Here is a 15,841-nt window from a genome sequence, read left to right on the forward strand (position 1 = left end):
AGGAGGCCAAACCATAAATATGCACAACACCTCAAAGTGTGACAGAAAGCTTCCCAAACAGTTAAAATTAGGGGCAGACACCATGAAAAGTGGTAGAAATTTGCAAATGGCACAGCAGCAGTCAGCCATGGGAGATCCATGAGGTATCATGGTCTGGGCCAGCATTTACAGCTTTGAATTGAAGTTTGAATGAAGACCTGGTGGTTAAGGGAGCGGTGTAAGCCTTCTTTGATGGGAGCCCTGATACCTCATGCAACAGTTCCAATTATTTTCCCAGCCGCACTCAGGTGGCACAAACATAAGTTTCATATAGTACGATACCTCATGCAACACCTCCAATTTTTTTTTCACACTCAGTTGGAACAAACATCCTTTTCATACAGTACTATTGCCAGAAAAATGTAAGGAAAGGTGGTTGAGTGAAAGTAAATGCAGGCCTGCCTGCCTGTCTGGGAGCCTTACTTCTACAGGCAACACACATGACGGAGACACAATTTGAATTCTCCACATTTCCAAAAATTATTGTCACACATCACAAAGGTGGCATCAATTTCCACAGAGTAGAAACAGTATAATGTGACTCTGAAACATCTTACACTACAGGCAACCAACCAGATAGAGACCCAACTTGTAGTCTCCACATTTAAAAAAATTGTTTGTAACATCAGCAGCAGTAGCAACAGCAGGTACAGAAGCCACAACAAAGATGTCACAGACTGCGATAGTGCTAGATCAATACATGACACTAAAAACAACACCATTACCCAGTTTGCCCAGGCTGCGACTGGGCTGCAAAGGTCATTGAAGATCCATGACTTGCTCATTTTGATGAAAGTTAGGCAGTCTACTCTTTCAGGGGACAGCCGGATGCACTTATCCATCAGGGCACCACCAGCAGGGCTGAAGATACGTTCTGAGAGAACGCTGGCTAATGGGCATGACAAAACCTCCAAGGCGTGACAGGAGACCTCAAGCCACTCTTCCATTTTTGAACACCAAAATGCCAAATGCTGACGGGTCCAACGCCGCCTGATGGAATTGATATTGAGCTCCAGATACTCCTGCACCTTCCTCTCCAGTCGTTCATAACTTGTCAGACTTGTACTCTGTTTTGCTAGTGCACAAGCTGGCCTAAAAAATGTGTGAAACTACTCACAGATATTGCATATACCACTTCCACTGCTGATCCTAGCAATGATTTTGCAATGACACCTTGACATTCCCGGAGTTCGAAGTCTAGAACTACGATGCACACTGTTGTCTTGGCGAAAGCCACTCTTAAGATTGTCTACAAGCATGTTTTAATACTCCAGGGGGGTAAACATTTGGCAAAATTTCCTCTTGTACCGTGGATCTAACAGAGTGGCAACCCAGTAGTCAGCACTATTTCTAACCCTAAGAATATGGGCATCATGTTGAAGATAGTGCAGCAAGAAGGCTCTCATATGTCGGACACTTCCATGAGGTCCAAGTCCATAGTGTGTTGGTGACGAGGTAACACAGAGAGGGGATCATTATCCTTTTCATCTCCTGACTGTTGCATGTCCATTACCTCTTCCTCCTCCTCCATTTGTTCCTCAGCTCCTGCATCTTGATTAACACTTTGGTGCAATGAGCCCCCCTTGATCGCTGTAATCCACCCTCCCATCGCTCTCGCCTGTGCAATCACAGTCCGGAACTGTGTGATATTGTTATCCCTTTCTCATACTACTATGCTTCCACCTCTTCCTCTGGGACCATCATCTCCTCACACAGACTATTTAAAGTGTGCTGCAGCATGTAGATGACTGAATAGTGATGCTGATGACTGCGGCTTCAGCGCTAGCCACCTTAGACATTTCAAAACTGTGTAGAAGGGTGCAGAGTTCCTTCATCTGTGCCCACTCCGCAAGCGTGATTTGCACCACATCTGTACTGTGTACAGGCTATGCTAAAAGACATACTGCATCAGGGCTCGTCGCTGCTACCACAGATGCTGCAACGTGTGAAAAGTTTAATTCCACCATGTCGGAACATCGCAAACCAAATGATTAACCGGTAGGCAGAAAGACCTCTATAGCGATGCAAGTTGATGAACTGCGGGGTGCGATCGTCAGAAGTGAGCACACAGTGACCGTGCTTTCTGCAGCAGCGCATCCTAGCCAGGATAGAGGCGGAGAAATTGCTGTACCACCAGGTTGAGGACATGAGCCATGCAAGGCATGCGTGTGAGGTAACCCTGGCATAGGGTCGCCACCAGGTTTGCACCATTATCGCACAAGGCCTTCCCTGGTTCCAGGTTCAGTGGAGACAGCCAGTGCCCTAACTCGGACTGGATAGCTGTCCACAACTCTTGAGCTGCGATCTCCAAGGCATATTCATTTTAACACTGCCTGATTGCGTTGAGCCACGGCTGCGCAGTACGGAGGTGGGGAGAATTCTATCTGCACTGTTGGACTGCGTGTCTGATTAAGGGAGAGATTGACCTCCTGCCCCACAGCCACCAGAGTCACCCAGTACCCGGACAGTGAGATGTAACACCCCTGCCCATGTGTGCTCGTCCAGGTGTCAGTGGTGAAATGCACCCTGCAGACTTAGATTTTTTTCAGGGAACGGGTGATGTCTGCGACATGCTGGTATAGCACAGGCACAGCTTTCTTTGAGAAGTAATGGAGACTGGACAACTGGTACTGGGGGACTGCGACAGCCATCAACTTTCAGAATCCATCTATATCCACCAGGCAGAAAGGCAGCATTTCTGTGGCTAACAGATTGGACATGGTGGAGTTCAAGCTCTTAGCTTTGCCATGTGTAGGAGGAAACATTCTTTTACGTGACCACAACTGCGGAACCAAGGTCTGGCTGCTGTGCTGAGACAGGGTTGAGTAGGGTAAACAGGACACACTGCTGGACTGTGATTGAGGTGCAGGCGGAGTTGTTTTGGTGAATTGAGAGAGATTTTCAGCAGAGCAATAAAATAGGCACTAACTGACAAGTGATAGTGCGCAGGTGCTGCCATTTTGATGAAGTGACATGTTTTTTTCAAATACACACATTAGCATATTCATTATGTAAACTAGGGGGCAGGTCAGTGAGGGATCAGTGACCTGTTAGCAGTCTGCATTATGAATTTCTAATCAGAGCACCACATGCAGACCACCCCCCTCCAGACCCCGCCTTAGGGCACGAGCATATAATTAACTACAAACTGAAAATAAGGATTAAAAAAAAGCACCAGATCGATTTTATCAACCCAGGTATCATTTTAATCAGTATAACGACACCGACCTGACACTGTATGTAGGTTACTATGCACAATCCTGCTGACAGGTTCCCTTTAACCCCTTTCTGCCACTGGACGTACTATTCCGTCCATGTGGGGTGGGCCCTACTTCCCAAGGATGGAATAGTACGTCCAGCGCGATTACCACATTTGTGTACACCACCTATTCTAGATAATAAGAAAGTACAGTTGTTTATCACTGCTGGACATCCTACTTCTCTTCTGTCCATTGCAGTGTCCACTCCTCTTCACGTTGCACCTCTCCTTATGTTACCGAACTGCCCACCAACTAGAGTATGTTCACACGTCAGGGTATTCCCATGAAAAACGCAGCATTTTACTGTCCCAGCAAGCTAATTGAGATCTCTGAAATCTCATTCACACGTTGCTTATTTTAAAGCATTTTTAAATCTGCAGATGTCAGTTCTTTCATCATTTTTGCAGCGTATGTCAACCAACCTAATATTAGATTAGGAAAAGCTGCATCAAAACTGTATTTGAAAACGTTGCCAAATTGTGCATTTTTCCTGCTTAGAGAAATGTTTTTAATGCAGAAATATTTGCAGCAAGTGCTTAAACTGAACCTGCACCAGGAAAATGTAGTCCAACTTGCAGGCATCATGCTGTAGAGCAGGGGGAGCTGAGTAGATTGATATTTAATTATTTATCCATCTTTCTGGTATTTTTGATCCAGCGGGCTGTTAAAATCATGACTGACAGTTACCTCTGTATCCACTGTTACACATAGAAAGCTGTCAGTCACTGATAGGCTCGCCCACTGGATCCAAAATCCAAATAAAAGCAGAGGTTTAAGTGATGAAAACCCAGGTAATACTGAATATAATATTTTCTCACAAAATTATTTATCAGTCTACTCATTTTCTCGTGCTTTATAACATAATGCCTGCAGATTGGACCTCATTTTCTTGGAGACAGGTTCCCTTTAATGTGTGCACATACCCTAAGGTAGCATTTCCTAAACTGGTGATGATATTATTCTATTTTATCATTTTCTATGTTCTCTTTTGTAACTTGTCTTTATTATCGCAAATGGAAACTCGTATAAATTCATTTTTTTCTGCTTTGAAATTTAACCAATTTGTTTTTTAATTAGCAGACATTTAACATATAATTTATACTGAAGTACTTTTTTCTGATCTGTTATTGAAGTCTCATAGTTTCACTTATTGTTTTCTGTCAAGCTTAACCTATCCACTTCACCTCCTCCAACGCAAATTGTAAGTCGATCACAATCATCCAGTACAACCAGCAGCAGTATTACACAGAAAACAATGTTACTCGGAAGTACTTCTCCATCTCTGAGTGCAAGTCAGGCTCAGATGTATCTACGCGCCCAAATGGTAAGATGGAGCTTTTTATCTAGCTTTGTTATAATATGTTGTTTCTTTAATCTGTGTTTTTCTTTTCTGGATATTTTTGATATTATGATGTGGTTATTGCTTATATTATACATAAAAAATAAAGATTTCTTAATTGCTTCATTGGGGGACACAAGAACCATGAGTTAGTCTGCTGCTACCTGGAAGCTGACAATAACATCTTAACAAAAAAGGTTGGCTCCTCCCCAGCAGACTAAACACTGCCTGCTAGCACCAGGCCTCTTCAATTTAGCTTAGTGTCATGCGGAGGCAGACATTGGTCAAGTCTCGTCTTGGTTAGAGTAAAAGCTAACCATCCCTCTTTTTGTGTTTTAGAACTCAGATGATCGTTAGGATGGGTATCGTGATGCCACTCTGTTTCACCCCACAGAGCGACAGAGAGTACAACCTGTCCTGGTCAGCCTGTATCCACTCTCATCGGTCTGGTAGGACTGTTTACTTTAAAGTAGCCAGCGATCAGTTACCAAGGGGAGGTCGGTCCTGTTATTTTTGATGTCTGCCCCTCATTTGCACAGAGCGGAAGATTGACTCTGGACTTCCAGATGTCTAGCTGCAGGATCAAGCTTCTTCAGAACAGTTAAGTATGTCCCTGACTGAAGCCCTGCTTTGCGCTGGCTTCCCTGATGTCATTTTTCTTGGTGTTGTGACTTTTTTTATGCAGCGTCTTGGAGTAGAGGGCCTAGTCAAGTACTCGTGTTCCCTCTCTGTAGTTTTTGAGACTCCCGACATTTTTAGGTGCCCTTTTCTCCGCTCCCCTCCTTGTCTCCCCTCAACTGCTCCACCTTCCTCCCCCGGGTTAGGAGTGGGGTGGAGGATAGGGAGCCTATTCCTGCCATTCAAAGTATGCGTGGCGGTTTAGGATGGATAAGGGTCCAGTGAATATCCGCATGAGAGTGAGCTCTTCATCTGGAAGTCTTCAACCAGATATGTCTTTGGTGGGACACCGATGTTGATCTAATGGTATCCAGGCGAAACTGCAAGGTGCTGAGGTTTGTGGCCAGGTCTTGAGAGCCACTGGCAGTTGCAGTTGATGCGTTGGCAATCCCTTGTTCTCCGTTCACACTACCAAACCTGTTTCCATCTCTGTCACTGCCATCCAGCCTTCAAAAGAATCCCGAACGGGCCTCGATGATCCTGTTCTGCAGAAAAGATCAGTGTCCTGGCAGACGCCATATGTGCTTTCTTTATTGTCAATATATTCTTTTCCAGGACCCACTCTTCCATCAGAATTTACAGTCGCTCATTTTAATGGCATGGCTGTTGAAGCTGCAATTCTGAGGGCACCAGACCTGTTGGATCCATTTATTTAGACTATGATTAAAGCATGAAAGCCTTCCTCACAGCATAGCTACCATTGCACCTGGAAGGCTTATTTTTGTTGGTGTTAATCAAGCCCTGTGTCTCGTGAGGAGTGACTGTCCATCTCTGTGTGGGTACTGGCTGACTGTGTGGGTACTGACTTAGTCTGTAGTTGAGTTAGCTAAGTTTTCCCAGACCCTATTTATGGTTGTGGAATGATTGCTTATGGCAGTGGTACCCAACCTTTCTGACCTTGAGAGCCACATTCAGGTTAGAAAGAGGGTCGCGAGCCACATTCAGCACTGAGAGAGGGTCGCGAGCCACATCCAGCTCCCACCCCTTCGAAGTAGTGTCAACCCCAAAGCAGTAAGCTGAGATCCATGGGTTCCTACAATACCCCCATTCAGTATTCTCCCATCAAGGACTCCCAACACACTGTCACATCCAGCTTTGAGCATCTCCTCTAACAAGTAGTACCATCTTCTAGTGTACCATACCTAAAACATCTCTAAACCCCTAAGACCAGTAAATGTGCATCCAGATCTGCACTTCTGTGCAGGGCTACTCACAAAATTCACCATTTTGAGATGTGCTCTTCATACCAGTTTGCTAGACATTGAGCTAATGCACCAAGCTGGCAGACAGTCGCGAGCCACAATTCATGGGACCGCAAGCCACATGTGGCTCCCAAGCTACAGGTTGGGGACCCCTGGCTTATGGTATCTTCTGTTTTTGAGACTCTGATCGCTGTCCACAGTGAGTAAGACCTACCAGCTACACAGGACCAGCAGGGCCATGCACATAGATGATCCATGCAGCCTTTGCTTAGCTCAAATGCCAAATTTCCACATTGGCTATCAGAGAGATCTTTATACCAGAAGTTGAGACTTTTCTCTATAGAGTGGCACACGCGAGGCCGGTGTAATTTTGTTTTAGCCAATTAGAGACATCTTATGTTCCATCTCTTTTGTAAGATGGATTTCTTATAGCCATTACCTCCTTGAGGATGGTTTTGGAACTGGCTCCTTAACTCATCCAACACCTGGAAAAGGTGATATTGTGGTCGGTTTCCATCTATTCTTTGTAAGATAGTTTCGGGTTTCTACCGACATTGTCTTTATTTCCTTCTGCTCTACACCCGTTCATCGAGCTTTGTACAAACTGGACATTGTCAGAGCCATGCGGCGACACTTGTCAGTCTCCGCTCCATTCAGATGTTCAGATTCCATGTTTGTCACTCCGGAATACCTGGACAGAGGACTGGCTGCCTTTAAGGGGACCATTGCTTGCGGGATATGATCTGCCATTATAAGCATATATGGCGAAGGCCAGAATTAACCCATTTGAGTTTAGGGCGCACACTACATGGGCTGTGTGGGCCTCCTGGACCGGCCGTCTTCAGGCATCTATTTTGCAACTCTGTTTTTCAGCTATTTGTTCATCAGTTCATACCTTTTCTAAGTTTCAATTTTGCTTCAGCGACGCAAGTTTTTGTAGGAAGGTGTTGCAGGCAACAATCGCACAAGCGGCGACCTAAGCAAGAGTGAATCCTTCTCTTGTAACAGCATCCTATTTTTTGTTATCCCGACTCAGGGACAGCTTTCCCGTGTCTCCCAATGAAGTGACCAAGATATTAAGATTTTTGGTACTCATGTAAAATCTCTTTCTCGTTCTCTTCATTGAGATGGACGTGAACCATGGGCTTATATGCTACCACCTGGAGACTGACAGTAAGAATACTTCATAGTTTAAAAAAAACAACTGACTCCTCCCTAATGAGCTACTCCTGGGCAGCCGACATCCATCTATTCAGTTTAGCTTATCCAATTTAACGTAGGCAGAGCTGTGCAGTTCTACCTGTCTCTCACAGCTCCGTTCTGTCATTCAGATGTCGTGAGTCATCCTGATACTCTATGGCCGAGGTCAGACCACATCAAGTGCTACCATTGTTCTCTGGTTTCAGTCTGCTAATGCAGAAGGTCGGACTAGCATAGCTCAGTCCTGCAAGGGCACAACTCTCTCCCCCTGTGGGGTAAAAGCCTCCCAGGTCTTACACTTTCAAGCATCTGTTATTCCATTCCATAGGGCCGCAACTTACTCTTCAGTCCACATCTTTGTGGAGCTCTTAACTTTGCGTCTAGGGATGCAAGTCTTAGCAGGAAGGGAACTGCAGGCTGTAGTTGCTCGGGTAATAACATGAAGAATTGCTTTTTTTTAGTACTGGTATTAGTTTTTCCACCCTAGAGACTTCTTTAAGACATCCCACGGTTTCTGTGTTCCCCAATGAAGCGACTGAGAAATAAAGATTTTTGGTTCTCACCGTAAAATCTCTTTCTCGTAGCCTTCATTGGGGGACACAGGTGGTTGGGGAGGGGGGAAAGGTTGATTGTGCTACTACTGCTTTTGCACTAACTGAATAGCTTGGTGTAGCCTATTTTCTTTGTGTCAACCTGGTGACAGTATATACAACCATGGTTCCTGTGTCCTCCAATGAAGGTTGTGAGAAAGAGTTTTTACAGTGAGTATCAAAAATCTTTATTTCACGGCACCCACAATTTGTTGCCCACTCTGGCATACATTTTTAGTTGTTTTTTCTCTTGGGGTGGTTATTCTTTTTCTTTCATTCTTTTGTGCTTTAGTACTTTTGTTTTTTCTACTGCTTTCTCACTGAGGAGGTGTTAAGTTGTATTGTTAGTGTCCGCCTCCAGGTGGCAGGAGACTAATCCAAGATTCCTGCATCCAACAAAGACTACGAGAAAGAGATTTTACGATGAGTTCCTAAATTCTTAATTTATTAATAGCCTTATTGAAAACTGATGGCATGAAATACAGCCTGTAGATTGGGCCATGCCATTCCAAGTCCTCTTTATAACATAGGACTGAGTTCAGGGGTCAGATTACTCGGCTCATCTGCGAGCTGTGTGTCTTTTTCTCAAATGTAAAGTTCTAATGGAAGACGAATTTGCTTGCAATATTTGAAGTGGCTTCAAAACAGGGATTTACTTAGTGAGATTTATTTTATGAAATTCCTTCACCTGAAACCATTTTGTTTTGTTAGGGATAGCACAGTGTGATTGACTTGAAAGAGGCCCAAATATTCTTTTAAGCTCTCATTAGGATGAAACAGTCTGAACCCAAAAAATATGCTACGTATCTTTCCGTATCTGTAATCAATTGTATTACGTGTGTCACTGAAAGAGATATCTGTTTTCTGCCAAATTTCGACGCTGATGTTTTTCTCTAAATCTTACACAGTATGAGGCTTGTTCTGATAAACTTTTCCTTTTGAGCATGCTCCAAAGGGAGAAGTCTAGTGGTGTCAGATCGGGCGACCATGGTGGTGAAAGCCACTTTGAAATTATTCTGTTGTTGAAAAAGGACTCGATTTCTGTCATGCTCCTTGCCGATGTGTGATAAGTTGCTCCTTGTTGCTAGAAGTACTCAGTTGATTCACAAACTGTTCAAAAATGTCCAGGAACACCAGTGCTCATGGTGGTGTCAAAGAAAATGGTGCCTATCATACACAACCGAGACATTGCGCACCATACACCAACTTTTTGATCATGGAGTGGATTTTATTGAGTGGCAAATGGATTAATGTTGCAGTGTCATTGTGCCATTTTTTGACCGACACTGCTATGACAAGGGATCGGTGATCCCGTTGTTCCCAGATTCTGTACCATCTCCTGAATAACACACTTTGAGGTTATGTCACAAACTACCGGTACATCTATTCCTAAATTCACTTTGACATCACTTAAAAGAATTGGTGATCCCATTGCTTCACACCATGAATATACTGTTAATAATAATAATAATAATAATAATAATTTTATTTATATAGCGCCAACATATTCCGCAGCGCTTTACAAATTATAGAGGGGACTTGTACAGACAATAGACATTACAGCATAACAGAAATCACAGTTCAAAATGGATACCAAGAGGAATGAGGGCCCTGCTCGCAAGCTTACAATCTATGAGGAAAAGGGGAGACACGAGAGGTGGATACTGTTCACCGCCATCTACGAAACGTAGAGTGACTGCACCTAGAAGTCTTACATGGTGGTTAAATGTTGTGTCGGCTGTTGGGGATCTACATCATCACTCCTGTTCAGGGGCAAACTGGCTGGTTTGAAGCTCCATAGACTGAGAAGCACATTTTTTAATTCAGATTTCTTTATCCTTGCGAGAGTTATTACAGAGTATTTGGGCCCATTTTTTAGTGGTTCTCCCTGTATTTTATTCTACTCATGAAACCTGGTGTATTTATTTATTTTACTCACTTATCTCATCTCATTAATTTCACAGCGCTTTACAGACCTCATCTTTACTCATTGGGGCTCCCAATCTAAATGTATAGAAGTTAACTTTTTATTATTGCCATTCACAGATCTTGGTAAGGTTTAAAAACGATTAAAAATTGAGATCTTTTCCCGTGTTTTCAGCTGATTTTCACTCCGGCAGCCACTGTCGCCACTGTACAGTCTGACATTCCATTGATTTCATCATCTGCACCTTCAACCTCCACTCAGCCTTCTGCCACCCAGGTAAGAAAATGTAAGCAACCTTAAAAAAAATTCCCCAAGATATCCATACTTGAAGTGCATAGCTTATGCAGTCCAGGCAACAGCAATACACTACAAACTTGAAAAACTACCCTCAGTAGAAACCGCAACTTATGATATGTTAGACAAGTAAAAATCATATGAATTGCCAGACATGAGCTGGCTTGGTGCGCGCTTATGTCAAACCATCAACTTTTGTTGTAATAAAAGCCTGGTAGAACAAAATGAGATAATGGATCTTGGGCCAATTTTAAGTTTTAATTATTTTTTTCAGTTTTACCTAAGGAAAAAAATCTTCATGCACAAAATGGTGCACTTCGAACGGTGTGCCAAAATATTGAAAAAAGGACCTTTCTATTTTGATGTGATATCAAGGGAATCTGTCAGTAAGATCATTTTCCCACAATCCACTTATATGGGCATGTAGGTCTTTGAAAACTAAATCAATTGACTCCTTTATATCTTTAATTTGTTGCTACATTGCCGAGAAATAAGCATTTTAATTCATGTGCAAATAAGGTGGTAAGTGCTCCGTGTGTGACAGAGCACATATGTAGCCTTTGTCTCCCCAGGGTGGGTCGGTTCCCAGCCCAACATCAGCCTCTATAGCTTGATTGGTAGCTCATTGTCTGATTTCCTTGCTTGGCGCCTGATGTCAAACACATATTGAGCTGGTGCTGGGACGGCAAACAACCTTGGGCGGCAGAGGTTCGGAATCTGCTCTGTCACTTCCAAGAGCACTTGATGCCTCATTTGCACATTAAGTAAAATATTGATTTTTCAGCAATGCAGCAACAGATAGAAAATATAAAGGTGTCTAGAGATTTATCTTTCAAAAACTTTAATGCCCATATTAGCAGATTGGGTTGGGGAGAGGGTTTTATCTAACTGACAGATTGCCTTTTAAATTGATTTGCAAGTTAGATGTGGAATATCATGTTTCTTATCTCCATAAAACAACTGATTTTGTGGCTCAATGGATGCAAATCCTACAGATCATATTGCAAATTTCATGAACCAAGTCTTCTCAGAAGCTGCAAGAAAGTGATTGAGGGATTGCCAACTTTTTATTTAAGGAGACCTACAAAATGGAATCTAGAAGCAGTCAATCAGTTCAAATAAAAAATGTGAAAACTTGTTTTCATTATTTTTTTTTAATAATGTTACCTTCCAAAATATCAGGATTGATACTGAAGCTGTTTTACTGAGAGACTCATGACATATCCCCTTGTGATCTCTCCTCAAGCACCCACTTATAAAGAATTCACATCCACAGAAATATTTGCCTGCAAAATGTCTTGAATAATTTTTGTTAAACGGTTATTCTGGAGATCACATTTGTGACTCTTTGAAAAAATAATATTTGGTGTTTAGAATGCAAATACACTTTAGTTTATATTTTAAATGTGCTATTTCTGACCATATCTTCTCCTGTTGATCTCATGTGATTTCTTTGTTAATTCTTCATTGTCACTGGACACTGCTGTCCACCTGTTACAGCAGTGAAAGGGATACTTGGTTTGCAACAGCATTCCAATATATACTACAATTTTTTTTAATTTTACCTATGTTTCCACAAAAATGTTTACTAAACCCATGTATAATGCACTAGCGAAGAAGGGAGCATAGACACTAAAATTTGTAAAAGAGTATATAACAATTTTATTAGTATACAAATTCAGGAAATATCATACAAAAACAATAATTATACATACTGGAAAAAATACATAAAAAATTCCAACATGTCGAGAGGAGGAAAACCAGCCAGTACACTAAGAGGTAAGGCACACATCCATAGTATAATCTGGGTAAGAATCAAAGACCTAACAGGTAACACGTGCTCCTATGATAAGGAGACACCTCTAAAGGACTAGCGTCCCATAGCATATAGTACGCCGTAGTGTCCCAACATTACACATATCTTAAAAGCAATATGAGCTTACCCATGGTGGATCAGGATACGTGTGTGGCCTTCCCACCACCCTTGACGCGCGTTTCGCTCTATCGCTTTTTTAAAGGGGGAGAGACCGCAGAAATATTTGCCTGCAAAATGTCTTGAATAATTTTTGTTAAATGGTTATTCTGGAGATCACATTTGTGACTCTTTGAAAAAATAATATTAGGTGTTTAGAATGCAAATACACTTTAGTTTATATTTTAAATGTGCTATTTCTGACCTTATCTTCTCCTTTTGATCTCATGTGATTTCTTTGTTAATTCTTCATTGTCACTGGACACTGCTGTCCACCTGTTACAGCAGTGAAAGGGATACTTGGTTTGCAACAGCATTCCAGTATATACTACAATTTTTTTTTAATTTTACCTATGTTTCCACAAAAATGTTTACTATACCCATGTATATCCTAGATTATTTATTTTACTCACTTATACAGCGCCATTAATTCCACAGCGCTTTACAGACATTATCGGCACTGTCCCCATTGGGGCTCAAATCTAAATTCCCTATCAGTAGGTCTTTGGGGTGTGGGAGGCAACCGGAGAACCCACAGGAAACCCACACAAACACGGGGAGAATACTCAAACTCCTTGCAGATGTTGTCATTGGTGGGATTTGAAACCTCCAAAGCCACAGTGCTAACCACTGAGTCACCGTGCTGCCCATAGATTACTGCTGGTATCAGTAGATCAACTACCCCCCGCTTTATGGTTATGATTCTGTAACAATATAGGAAGTTGTACCCACCATAGTGAGTGATTACACATGGCTGGGGGTAATGGTTCAGTAGATGTCATCTCTTACTGATAATGGGGGTCTTAAGGTACCGTCACACTCAGCAACTTTGCAAAGAGAACGACAACAATCCGTGACGTTGCAGTGTCCTGGATAGCGATATCGTTGTGTTTGACACGCAGCAGCGGTCTGGATCCCGCTGTGCCATCGCTGGTCGGAGCTAGAAGTCCAGAACTTTATTTCGTCGCCAGGTCGGTGTGTATTGTCATGTTTGACATCAAAAGCAACGACGCCAGCAACGAGCAGAGGGCCCCTAGATGTGTGTCGGATCGGTACACTCCGGCTGTTTGACATGGAGCTAACAACCAGCGAGAACGAGAAGTTAGTCACCGTTAGGTCACTGGATCGCTCCTGCATCGTTCTGGAGTTGCTGTGTTTGACGTCTCTACAGCGACCTAAACAGCGACGCTGCAGCGATCTAGTTTAGGTCGGCTCGTTGTCTATATTGCTGCAGCGTCGCTGATTGTGACGGTACCTTTACTGCTGGGACACAGCAACACTCCTGGTCACCCTATGAAGAAGACATTGCCCCTGCATCATGGCCCCATTTACGTGCATTAGGTTGTGTTGCAGTACGATGCACAAGACATGGAGGTCACTATTGATTTGCTATAACATTAGAATATGGGACTCTCCATTTTATTTTACAATATGGTAAACTGGCTAGAGGATTAATAATAATAATAATAATAATAATTTTTATTTATATAGCGCCAACATATTCCGCAGCACTTTACAATTAAGCGGGGACATGTACAGATAATAAATTCAATACAAGTTAAGACAATTTAAACAGTGACATTAGGAGTGAGGTCCCTGCTCGCAAGCTTACAATCTGCAAGGAAATGGGGGGGACACAATAGGTGAAAAGTGCTTGTTATTTCAGGTCTGGCAATTATAATAAATAGGGATTTTCATATAAAGCTGCATGATCCGGTCATCAGCCCGTGTGTTTAAGTGCAATAGTCAAGTATCAAGTGCAGTTATCATGTGCATGGAGGGTGTGGAGACAGATGAATAGTAGGGTGCAGATTCAGAATAATATTTGGAAGGAGGGAACAGGGCAAAGTTAGTTTACTGAGTAGTTGATTTGGTAGGCTTGTTTGAAGAGATGGGTTTTTAAAGCGCGCTTGAATAGGTCGGGGCTAGGTATCAGTCTGATTGTCTGGGGAAGCGCATTCCAGAGAGCTGGCGCAGCACGAGAGAAGTCTTGGAGACGGAGGTGCGAGGTTCAGATTACGGGGGATGTTAGTCATAGGTCATTTGTAGAACGGAGGGCACGTCTAGGGCGATAGACAGAGAGGAGATATAAGGCAGTGCAGAACTGTGGAGAGCTTTGTGGGTGAGAGAGATGAGTTTATACTGGACCCTGTAGCGAATGGGTAGCCAGTGAGGATTTGGTTGTGTTTGATTGTATATGTAGAAAATATAAATAAAAATGTATATTTTTATTATATTTTGAACTTTGTCATTTGCTTTAAAGAATTACTTTCTGACAAGTATATCTAATATTTTTTTTCTCAGGTTCAAAATTTAACACTGCGTAACCCTCCAATATTGGAGATATCATGCCCTCAAAACAGTCCTCCGAAAATAAATAACCATGACCAGTCCCTTGCTATGTGTCATAAGACCACCGTCACTAGTTCTAAAACCATACACACCGATTCTTATGAGGCAAGCCGTAAAGGAGAGAGTCCTGGATCAGAATCCCGCTGCACAGCAGTAACACGTACAGCAAGTTTACATCAGCTGCTCGCACCAGGCAAGTTCTAGTACAATCATTTTTTATCCGGTCTTTCAGTGTGAAACTACAAGTATATTATGTTGCCACTTTCAGTATTTGGTCAGTATTTCACATCAGTATTTGTAAGTCAAAATCAGGCTTCACTTAGAATTTCTAGGTCTTGTTTTGTGGCTAATTGCTGACCTGAATAGCTGCACAATGGCAGTCTGAGAATGCTTCTAAATGAACTAGCAATATTAGAAACATAAATCAGTGGGTGTTGCTTTAGAGTATTTTTGTGCAGATATTACCGTAGCTTTCACTTTTTGCATAGCAAAATCTCACAGAAAATCCGTGGCAATTCTGCAACAGCCAAACTGGATCTCACACTTTGTTCTGACGAGGGGAGTACCCCGAAACACAGTGTCTGCAAATTGAGATTTTGGTTTTGGCTTTTATTTTAAGTCATGTTACAAGGCTCTTTAGAGAGTCGATATTGACTTTTCGGATTGCTACTTCCAATAGGTGGCACTAGAGTTCTAGTCCTCTTCCTCTCTGATTAGAAAATTTTCAACATTTAAAGGGAATCGGTCACCCTCCCCCCCGGGACGTATATGACCTATTAATATGGGCATACAGGTAATAGAAATGTTACACTAGTCATACCTGTATGCCTCATATTAATGGTCTTCATGCTGAGAAATGTTATATTCTGCCTTTATGCTAATGATTTCTTCCAGGCTTCGGGGGGTGCAGTGTGGCCCCGGAATCCTGCGCCTGCGGCCTGCACTCCATTAGAAATATATACCTCATTCTCCCTTCTGTGGGCACTGC

The 15,841-nt window shown here is 42.6% G+C and overlaps 1 protein-coding gene across 4 annotated transcripts in view; it reads left to right on the forward strand.

Annotated features, from left to right (window-relative positions):
- Window positions 1–15,841, forward strand: part of PHC3 (polyhomeotic homolog 3) — a 179,695-nt gene that overhangs the window by 80,506 nt on the left and 83,348 nt on the right. For all 4 annotated transcript variants that reach the window (XM_069727342.1, XM_069727345.1, XM_069727343.1 and 1 more), the window contains exons 5-7: window positions 4,465–4,623; window positions 10,410–10,511; window positions 14,806–15,046. In XM_069727342.1, coding sequence (XP_069583443.1) covers window positions 4,465–4,623; window positions 10,410–10,511; window positions 14,806–15,046 — 502 coding nt within the window. The remainder of the gene's footprint in view (window positions 1–4,464; window positions 4,624–10,409; window positions 10,512–14,805; window positions 15,047–15,841) is intronic.

The sequence above is a fragment of the Ranitomeya imitator genome, chromosome 5 (genome assembly GCF_032444005.1).
Source record: "Ranitomeya imitator isolate aRanImi1 chromosome 5, aRanImi1.pri, whole genome shotgun sequence".
NCBI classification, from domain to species: Eukaryota; Metazoa; Chordata; class Amphibia; order Anura; family Dendrobatidae; genus Ranitomeya; species Ranitomeya imitator.